Source organism: Silene latifolia, chromosome 10 (genome assembly GCF_048544455.1).
Source record: "Silene latifolia isolate original U9 population chromosome 10, ASM4854445v1, whole genome shotgun sequence".
In the NCBI taxonomy this organism is placed as follows: domain Eukaryota; kingdom Viridiplantae; phylum Streptophyta; class Magnoliopsida; order Caryophyllales; family Caryophyllaceae; genus Silene; species Silene latifolia.
The window spans coordinates 51,140,237-51,151,017 of NC_133535.1; the positions used below are offsets into that span (position 1 = coordinate 51,140,237).

The following is a 10,781-nucleotide window of genomic DNA, read 5'->3' on the forward strand; positions in this document are numbered from 1 at the left end:
ATGCTTGGTGGGTCCCCAGCGTGAGGGTGGTGTTTGTGTGTTAGGTAAAGAACTGGAAGGTTCTCCAAGGATGACAACGGTGCCGTATCGGTGATATGGTGACCACCATCGGAGGGAGGTAGATGATAGACAGTGGTGGGTGGGTTGCTTAGCTGTTGAGTGAAAGGAATGAAAGAAATCTGATAAAGAGTATGGTTGTTGAGTGTTAGAAAGGAAATGACAAAGTAGTGGTGTGCGTGAGTGATAAATAGTGCGTTTGTTTCTATCTAAGGTTTTAAGTCGGTTAAATTTGCAGTTGCACCTAATTTAGTTAAATGACGGATCCTGATTATATATATATATATATATATATATATATATATATATATATATATATATATATATATATATATATATATATATATATATATAGAATCGATCCCGTACATTTAACCAAATTATTGTGCGAATCTGTACGAACTAGTACTAACAATCGGGTTATCCAAGCCCAATCGATTTAAAAAGCCCAAACCCTTTATCTAAAACAAAACCCAAAGTACTAAACAAATGTTATCATAATGTACACAACACTCTTCTTCCACATGCACTCAATAAACACATCTCCTCGCGTCGCTGCCATCTCCGCGAGATCTCCGTGCCATCTCCGGCGACTCCCCGATCGACAATCTCATATTCACCGAATATTCCCGTCTTGTCCTTTGTTTTCTTCCCCTTTCTCTTTCTCACTCACTTCCACCGACAACATCCCAGTAGGTTTCCCGGCGACGTAAACTAAGACCATATTTCGGCTCTATTTTTCTTGACAACATCGCTGGTGCAATTATTTTCCAGGTATATCACTTCGAATTTTGTAGATCTGAAACATGAAAAAAACATAATGAACCAGAAATGGAGAGTCGATGCTCTGCCATGGTGGGGTCAGATTGGTCACCATGGTTTGTTGTGTAGCATTCAAAGTGATTTACGAAGGTTGGTAGTTGGTTGTGTGGTGATTGATGCGAATCAGTGTGTGGGGATGAATAGGTGGGGATCGGAGGAGGGTGATTATGGTAGTGTTGATTGTGTTTGTTGGTTGGTGTGAGGTGGTGATCTACGGTGGTTATGATGTGGCTCCGTCGGTGGTTATGTTGTGGCGGACGACGTAGTCGGGGATTGATGACGCCGGTCGAGATAAGGAACGCGGCGAGTGTGGTATTTGTTAATGTTTGATGCGATGACGGCCTGCGAGTTGGGTGACGAGGTGGCTGATTCGTGGTGGTGTGAAAAGACCGCAATTTCGACATTTGTTTCGATGTCGTGTTCATTGTGGTGGCGGTGTTGATGGCGGTGGGGTGGTGGGACGATTCGATGGCGGTGGGGTGGTGGGGGCGTGTTGATGGCGGTGGGGGTGGTGGCGGTAGGTCGTGGTGGGTTGTGGTAGTATGGTAGGAGGGTGGATACACAAAATACCACCCCGATACACATTGTATTAATACGGGATACATGTGTATCCTATGGCGTATAACCACGTGTATCCGGTATTAATATGATGCGTATCCTAGGAGTATAAATTTGTGTATCCAGAAATATTATAATGTGTATCTGGTTTTAATGTCATGTGTATCCGCAAAAAATATAAAATGTATCCGCAAAAAAATTAGTATAAAAAAGTGTAAAAGTGCACCTATAATTTTAGTGTTGAAAAAATGTAGCTAGTTATGTTCTAAAATGTATCTAATAAGAAGTGTATCTCATAAGGTAGTAAAATGTATCTTAAAAAAAAAAAAAAAAAAAAAAAAAAAAAAAAAACTGGTTTGTAGTGAGTTCGTGCACGGTTCTGCGTTAAGGTAGTTCGTACTCGAACCCGCCCCTATATATATATATATATATATATATATATATATATATATATATATATATATATATATATATATATATATATATATATATATATATATATATATGAGGCAAGATCCTAATGAGTTTGCCACTTTTCGTGAGTTACCCCCGCATTTATATACCATTGGATCTAACAAGATCAAGGGTGAGATTATACCAAAAAAATACACAAACTCATTTTTTTTCTCTCTCTTCCACTTAATCTTACGTTTTCCCTTTTTTTGCTCCCCTTTTTCTTCATTCTTCATCTCTTTTTTCTTATTTTCTTCAAATTCATGGCATAATCCAATCATATCTTCACAAAACCGGAGTAATTCAAGTCAAAAATACGAAATTAATTCATTATCTTCATTCAATTTGATTGATACATGCATCAATCGTCAGTTTTTGCCCAAAATTTAATTTGCATAAACTCAAGCGCAAATCGACAAAACGAAGGTAAGCGCAGATTATAACTGTTATTTTGCGAGTTATTTCAATTGCTACTCTGTTAGTATGCTTGTTTATCATACCTTTGACATTTGATTGATGATTTATCATCATAATCTTGAAAATTTGTTGGTAATCTAGATTGGCACACCAACTTTGTTAAAATGTCTAGTTAAATTTAGAAACTCGATTATTGTAATTAAGAAACGTGGTTTATTTAATTGTTATTCAAATGCGTAAACTTAGTTATTGTAATGTAGAATCTCGGTTATTGCAATGGAGAATCTACGGTATTTGTAGTTATTGTAATGTAGAAACTTAGTTATTGTAATGAATCAATTGTGTTATTGTATTGAGATAAAACTCAAATATGTTCAAATTTCATGTTCACTCGTTAGTTGTCGTAACATTACATCTCGATTATTGTATTACTTTAACACAGTTATTGTATTATCAAAACCAATGTATTGTATTTTATAAGTTGCTTCTTGGTGATTTTCAGGTGGAATCACGATAGATGCGGATAATTGACGTTCAATGGAAAAATTGACGTATATACTTGGTCATTTTAATGAAGAAAGTAGTTATTTTATAGTTAACTTAGTTGTTTCACGAGAATAATGTTTCATGGTATTTACAGTTATTGTAATGTAGAAACTCAATTTATTGTAATGTATAAACTCTGTTATTTGTATTTATTGTAATGTAGAAACTCAGTTATTGTAATGTAGAAATTCTTGTATTTGTAGTTATTGTAATGTAGAAACTCGGTTATTGTAATGAATAAAGTCAGTTATTCTATATGTGTTTCAGTTATTGACTCGTCAGTTATAGTTATTTTACAATCCAGTTACTTCTTGGGTGTTCTGTTAAGTTATATTCTGCTTTTTGGTGATTTGCAGGTTGAGTCACGATAGACGCGGATAATTTACGTTCAATGGAAAATTTGATGTATATATTTGGTCATTATTTTGTTAGTTTTCATCTTGTTTAATTGAATAACTCGATTATTGTAATGTAGCAAAACTCGATTGTTGTAATGTAGAAACTCTGGTATTTGTAGTTATTTCAATGTAGAACCTCATATATTGTAATGTAGAAACTCAGTTATTGTAATGTAAAACTTTTGTATTTGTAGTTATTGTAATGCAGAAACTCAATTATTGTAATGAGTAAATCGTGTTATTGTATTTAGATGAAACTCAAATATATTCAAATTTCTATCTTGTGTTTGTTTATCTTGTTTAATTGCATAACTAATCATTTTCATTCAATCAATAATTGAGATTGGTTAATGCAATAGCAAAATCTAAAAAATGAAATAATAATATATATAACAAGGTTAAAAAAAACCATTTACTTTCGTTATATAACTATTTTATTTCCACCACATTACAATTAAACATCTCCAACAAATTATATCTAAGCATCATCATTATTACATCTATGCATTTCAAATAATACATCTAACAATAGTAACATCTCAAATATTACATATATTTATCTCCAATACAACGTCTAAAATATTTCTTCCAAGGAGAACCGTGTCTTCTTTGTTGTTTCCACGTTTCTTCCACCGATTTCTTCCTAACGAGAACCATGTCTTGCCGATTGATGAGGGTTGAACCAAATGGACAAAAAACTCACCGAAAGAAATAAAAACAAAAAGGGGGTAAATTATAAATAACTATGCAAATCGATATACAATAACCACCTATAAGTATTGAAATAATCAGAAAACGATTATAAATAATCGATATTTTAGAAAAATAAAGCATATTATTATAACCGACTATAAGCATATTATATAAGACAACAATAATAACTCCAAATTGAAATAACTAAGTTAAGACAATACAAATAATTGAGATGTAATATTATTATAACCAACTTAAACAGATTATATAAGAAGAAGCCATCTTACAACAACTCTAATTTGAATCAACTAAGTTAAAACAATACAACAACTACATTTGAATAATACAATAACTCGGTTAAAGCAATACAATAACTATTATTAACAGAATATATTCTAACATAGCAAAAGAAGTAGCTTTAAAATACAATAACCGAGTTTGAATAATACAATAACTCGGTTAAAGTAATACAATAATCGTTATTAATGATTAACCACAAAATCCGAGAAATTATCAAAGATACTGAAAAGAAATTGAATAAAAAAACCCCCGCTCAAACACCTTACAAACAACATGAAAATGCACAAAATCATTTGGAAGTCTCATCTCAAACTCAAAACCTTATAAATTATTGGCAAAAAAAATGAGAGAACAAGTAATTTAACAACAAAAGACAAAAGTACAAATGAATATACAACGAATCAAAGAAAATGAAACGAATATGTAGATAAGAACGATAATGAAAACGCACAAATCAGATCAAGAAAAACAAAATTAGTACTTACCTATAGTGAAATTGAAGAGAAATACGAAGATGAAGCGAAAGTGACGATGAAATCTCCTTAATTGATGACGAATTTGTAGCCTGCAGTTTGAACGAATTTGATGAAGATTTAATTCGAGAAATTTGAACGATGTAGTGCGTCGTTTTTTTTTTTGTATGTTTTGGCTTTTAGGGGAGAAGGAGAAGAAAGAGAATGATTTTTCTAATAATGAGAGAGATTGAAAGAAAAGTGAGTATTTATAAGTCAAGCAAGATTTTATCTCAGCCATCCATCTTGGATTAGATTAGTGGTTGATTTAGAGGGTAACTCACCAAAAAACCCAACTCATATGATCATATATATATATATATATATATATATATATATATATATATATATATATATATATATATATAAATTGCATCAAGTGAGTCTAGGTATCTTAGGTGAGTCTAGCATTTTAATATCATCCATTAGATCTACTCTAATCAACTACCGAGATTAAATCTCGTAAATTATAACAAACCTATAAAAGCTAAGAATTCAAACCTCCCCATAATTCGATTCCTTTCTCTCTCCTCCGTCTCTTTCCCCTCGCTTATCTCTCTCTCTCTAAGTCAAAATAATCCTCTGAATCAAGCAAATAAACCCTAGGTTCTGTTTTTACTCGCTTTTATCAATTCATTCACAAATCAATCAAATTCGTCTGTTTTCCAGGTTCTCGTTGCTACAATGGATGCAGATTCTACCGACATTAACATGCAAACAGGTAATTTCCGTAATCCTTTCATTTTCAGTTTTCCTTTTCGCGATTTCATCCGGATTCTATGTCAACGATCATTCGCTATTGTAATTTCATTATTCCGTTGCTTTTCAGTTTTTTAGGTTAATCGATTTTATGTTTGCTTCAATTTTAATGACATCCGTTCACTTCTACTTCAATTTTACGGTGTCCTTTCCTTTGATTATTCTCGTATTTGCTTTTCTCTTAAATATTAGGTGAAATATCCTTGTATTTGTTGTTTTTCCTATCGAATTTTCATATTTACGTTCTCCTCTGCTTCTGCTTACAATCGCAGTTGCTTTATCGTCACATTCCGTCAATTTTGATTATATTTGTCTTTATTCTCGCTGTTTTCAGTTTTTAGGTTAATCGATTTTATGTTTGCTTCAATTTTAATGAAACTGCTCACTTCTACTTCAATTTATGGTCTCCTTTCCTTTGATTATACTCGTAGTTGCTTTTGTCTTAAATATTAGGTCAAATATCCTTGTAATTGTTGATTTTCTCGTTCAAATTCGGTCAAATTTCATTATATTTGACCTCTTTTCCGCCTTGTATATTCCTATTCTCCTGCCTCAGTATATTCCTGTCATTCAATGCTTACAGTGCTCAACCTTTTTGTTACAATATCAATGTTATCAGAACACAATCGCATATATTCATTTTCCATTGCACACATAACATATGCTTTGTAGCACTTCAACGTCCTCTTGTTCTCAACATTACTTCAATGTACTTTAGTTTCTTGTTCTAAATTGTAGTCCGGCCTCTTCGCATATTCCTGTTCTCCCGTCCATCCTTATGTCACTACATTGTCATAGTACTAGTATTACAATAATAATGTTACTCTTTGTAATACCACCGTTGTATTTCGTGACTAATACTCGTATTTTCCTTTTTGTATTACTGACTCAAGTATCCATCAACCCCATTCTACGTCAATTGTCCAAGAGCAACCCAATCCTCAACCATATAATCAGCTTGTTCTGTCTCACACGCCTAATGGAGGTGAGCGCTGGATGCGTGTGGTTGAGCACAAGTTTAGACCTACCATTGGTGCAGTTTTCGCCTCCCCCGAGGCCGGAATCAAGTTCTACGAGGTTTATGCTCGGGCATGTGGATTTACCCCTCGGAAGCACAATATGAAAACACTACGAGGTGGTGTTGCACACCAAAAATTCGTAGTCCGCAACCGTCAAGGGTTCAGGGAATCTAAACCAAACATCGTCCCCAGAACCAAGGATGATGAGAATATGGGTGATGGTTCGTCCACGCTAGTACAGATTGCATACTACGAGTTAAAATCGCAAGAATGGATGCCGAGCGTACGTGGTTTGCCCTTCTACATGGCCTTGATGGCCCAGCTATGATTGACGAGTTTTCTGAAGTCCACAATCATCGTCTCATCTCTGTCTGTAACAGAGATCTCGATAAGATTTCACGATCACTTGATATGTTCCGAAGACGCTTATCTTGGACAACTCAAGTTGAAATTGGTATTTGGATTGACCTTTAGACAAAGTTAAGGAACTTGTCAATGGGTATGAAAATATCGGTGCTACATTGATAGATTTTCAGAACTTTCAAAGAGATATCAAGTGCTACATTGGGTTAAGAGATGCTGACCTTTTCATCGATCGACTCGAGAAACTCAAAGCGACACAACCCCAGTTCTACTTCGCCTATGATGTTGATCCGCAAAACCGTCTAACAACGTTCTTTTGGGCTGATGCTACATGTATTAGAAACTACTCATTCTTTGGGGATGCTGTGAGCTTCGACCCTACTTACGGAACCAACAAGTATGATATGGTTTTTACACCATTCACAGGTGTTAATCACCACAGAAAGTCGGTGTTGTTTGCCGGTTGTCTCCTGTTACACGAGGATGACATCTCCTTCCAATGGACCTTTCAAGATTTCTTGACCGCCATGGGACAAAAAGAGCCGCAGTTCATGATCATGGATCAATGCCCTGCATAAAGAAGGTAATAGTGTGACAATGTTGTCAGAATGTGACTTACTTAAATTTATTGTACCACAACTTTCGACTCAACTACCACTGTTCCATCTCTTCCTCTTTTTACAAGGTTATTCAATAACAATGTTATCAGAACTAAATTACTAACATATAATTTACTCACTTGCTCTTTCCTATCACTGGTCAATATCACGTTCGACTTGTCGTTTCATTATGACTGCATACAACAAAGCTTTCCCCTTCAGCCAAGACAAATAGGCATCGTTATTGTATGTGGTATATTACACAAAAGATCACGGAGAAAGTTGGTTCAAGACTCTGGGAGACACGAGACTTCCTTGCTCGCTTAACGCTTTGTTTGGGACCCGATATGGAGTCATCGAGTTCAAGAGAAGTGGCGGAAGGTCATTTCAGATTTCCACCGGAAGATAATGATTGGTTGACTACAATGTTCGACTTACGACACCATTGGATTCCTGCCTACCATCGTGACCTTGCCTTGGGCTGCATATTAAGAACAACACAATGATCGAAAGTACAAATTCGTTTTTCAAGCGCTATGAGAATCACTTTGGTACACTGGTCGAATTTTGGATGAGGTAAACAACTCTTTTTCGTTCTCATACGCATTGGGAACAAAGTATGTTACAAAGCATCCATTGTTTCATTGTTACATAAATAATTTGTAGCCGAATCCTTGTTGCATTAAAACTAGGTTTCAAAATGCTATGGACCAGCAGCGCTATACACGAAGGTGCGATGATTATAACAGCGACCACTCATTCCCTGAGCTTAAGACAGAATTACCTATAGAAAAGCATGGCGCTATTATATACACACATGTTGTGTTCAAGGTGTTTCAAGAAGAAGTAATGGCTGCCGATTCATGTGGTGTTGATGACTTTGAGAAGGAGGAGCATGTGCGCATAATTCATGTAATCGATCTTTGAGACAGACATGAATTTTCAAGGTGAGGTTTGACCTTAGAAGCACAGGATGCAAAGATGCGAGTGTAAACTGCTTCAAAGAATTGGATTACTCTGCAGGTATATTGTGTGGGTGTACAAGGGCAAAGGACTTGGGCGAATACCAAGCAAGTACATTGTAGATCATTGGCTAAATAACACACACGCAGCGAATGTGTTTGATTCGAAAACATTATTACAAAATGATTTTGACTTGTTACATGGTGTTTTACAATAACATTGTAACCATAATTTCTTATAGTAACATTGTCACCATGATAAACAAGAACCTTGTTTTACTTCCAGGCTTGATTCGAATGGGAATGTCATTGAGGATTCATATATGGCTACGCCGATAACAGTCATTTGTAACGTATGGTCGAGTTCCGTCGATAGTTGGTGTTCTCAAAACTTTACCTGCCGAACACACGGAAGAGTTAGCATCCTCCTAGTTGAGTTCCTAATGAAGTTATGTATTGAACCGCTTACAAAAGACCAAGAGATGGAGATTCTGTTGGCTGCACTCGTCGTCTCAAGTCACTATCCACCTCCCGAACAAGCACGCAACAAGGGCAGCGGAAAAAGATTGAAGTCAGCTAAACAACAGGCCATTGAAAAAGCAGCCAAGCAAAAGAGGTTATGTGCATACCGCAAAGAAAGAGTTACCCACGACAGAAAACATGCCCTCTTCGCATAGTTGATGAAGTCAGCTGAGAAAGCAAAATAAAAAGAAAAAGTTTGATACTGTTATGATGTTACAAAGAACATTGTGACCTTATCAATAATTAGTAGGATTTTGTGTTCTTTGTGACAATAATATGTCACATAAAATAAAAAGTATAATTGTGTATTCTTTGTGACAATAACATGTCACAAAAAAAGTCATTCGATTTCCCTACATCATAGTTAACATTTTATACAAAGACTTACAACATTTTATACAAAGAATAAATATTGTTTTAGGACCATTTTCCGTCCCATTTTAGGAGCATATTTTCTAAGTTTTACAAAGAATAGTGTTATACGATTTGTTTTGTAAATATGCCCTTTGTTTAAGGATTTCGCGGTGTCGCCTAATCCAACCCTAAACCCTTTTCCGTCCCGTTTTAAGAGCGTTTTCCCTAACTTTAAATCCCATCCACGATCAGGTATCACCCGTCCTTCCCTAGGGTTTAGTTTTGGTTTTTATCAAAAAGTGTTGTACTACGAACAACCTTGCTTAGGAAAAGGGTTTAGGGTTGGATTAGCGTCTCCGCGGCGGTGCGCCTAATCCAACCCTAAACCCTTTTCCGTCCCGTTTTAGGAGCGTTTTTCCCCAAATTTAAATCCCGTCCACGACAAGGTATCACCCGTCCTTCCCTAGGGTTTAGTTTTGGTTTTTTTGCACCACGATTTTTTAAGGAAAAGGGTTTAGGGTTGGATTAGGCGGCTCCGCTGCAGTGCCGCCTAATCCAACCCTAAACCCTTTTCCGTCCCGTTTTAGGAGCGTTTTTCCCCAAATTTAAATCCCGTCCACGACAGGGTATCACCCCGTCCTTCCCTAGGCTTTAGTTTTGGTTTTTTTGCACCACGATTTTTTTAAGGAAAGAGTTTAGGGTTGGATTAGGCGGCTCCACGAAGCGGTGCCACCTAATCCAACCCTAAACCCTATTTCGTCCCGTTTTAGGAGCATTTTTCCCCAAATTTAAATCCTGTCGTATGTTTTAGGAGCGTTTTCCCCAAATTTAAATCCCCGTCCCACGATGGTATCACCCGTCCTTCCCTAGGGTTTAGTTTTGGTTTTTTTCACCACGATTTTTTTAAGGGAAAGGGTTTAGGGTTGGATTAGGCGCTCATGGGCGGTGCCGCCTAATCCAACCCTAAACCCTTTTCCGTCTCGTTTTAGGAGCGTTTTCCCCCAAATTTAAATCCCGTCCACGACAGGGTATTACCCGTCCTTCCCTAGGGTTTAGTTTTTTTTTTTTGCACCACGATTTTTTAAGGAAAGGGTTTAGGTTGGATTAGGCGGCTCCGCGGCTGCGCGCATAATCCAACCCTAAACCCTATTCCGTCCCATTTTAGGAGTGTTTTTTCCCAAATTTAAATCCCGTCCACGACAGGGTATCACCCGTCCTTCCCTAGGGTTTATTTTTGGTTTTTTTGTACCACAATTTTTTTTAAAGAAAGGGTTTAGGGTTAGATTAGGCGCTCCGAGAAGCGGTGACGCCTAATCCAACCCTAAACCCTTTTCCGTCCCGTTTAGGAGCGTTTTTTCCCAAATTTAAATCCGTCCCACGATGTATCACCTGTCCTTCCCTAGGTTTTAGTTTTGGTTTCTTTGCACCACGATTTTTTAAGGAAAAA

General features: G+C 36.3%; 1 protein-coding gene across 1 annotated transcript; it reads left to right on the forward strand.

The window, feature by feature from the left end:
- The first annotated feature begins 6,511 nt into the window (after nucleotides 1–6,511).
- LOC141607577 (protein FAR1-RELATED SEQUENCE 5-like) lies at nucleotides 6,512–7,475 on the forward strand. The gene is made up of 2 exons (XM_074426930.1): nucleotides 6,512–6,824; nucleotides 7,009–7,475. Exons 1-2 carry the CDS (start codon nucleotides 6,512–6,514, stop codon nucleotides 7,473–7,475), a joined length of 780 nt encoding a protein of 259 aa, XP_074283031.1.
- The last annotated feature ends 3,306 nt before the right edge of the window (nucleotides 7,476–10,781 follow it).

Coding starts and splice junctions, on each gene's coding strand:
- LOC141607577 (XM_074426930.1), top strand. CDS start 6,512: ATGCGTGTGGTTGAGCACAAGTTTAGACCTACCATTGGTGCAGTTTTC. Junction 6,825..7,008: donor ATGGATGCCGAGCGTACGTG/GTTTGCCCTTCT, acceptor ATTGACCTTTAG/ACAAAGTTAAGGAACTTGTC.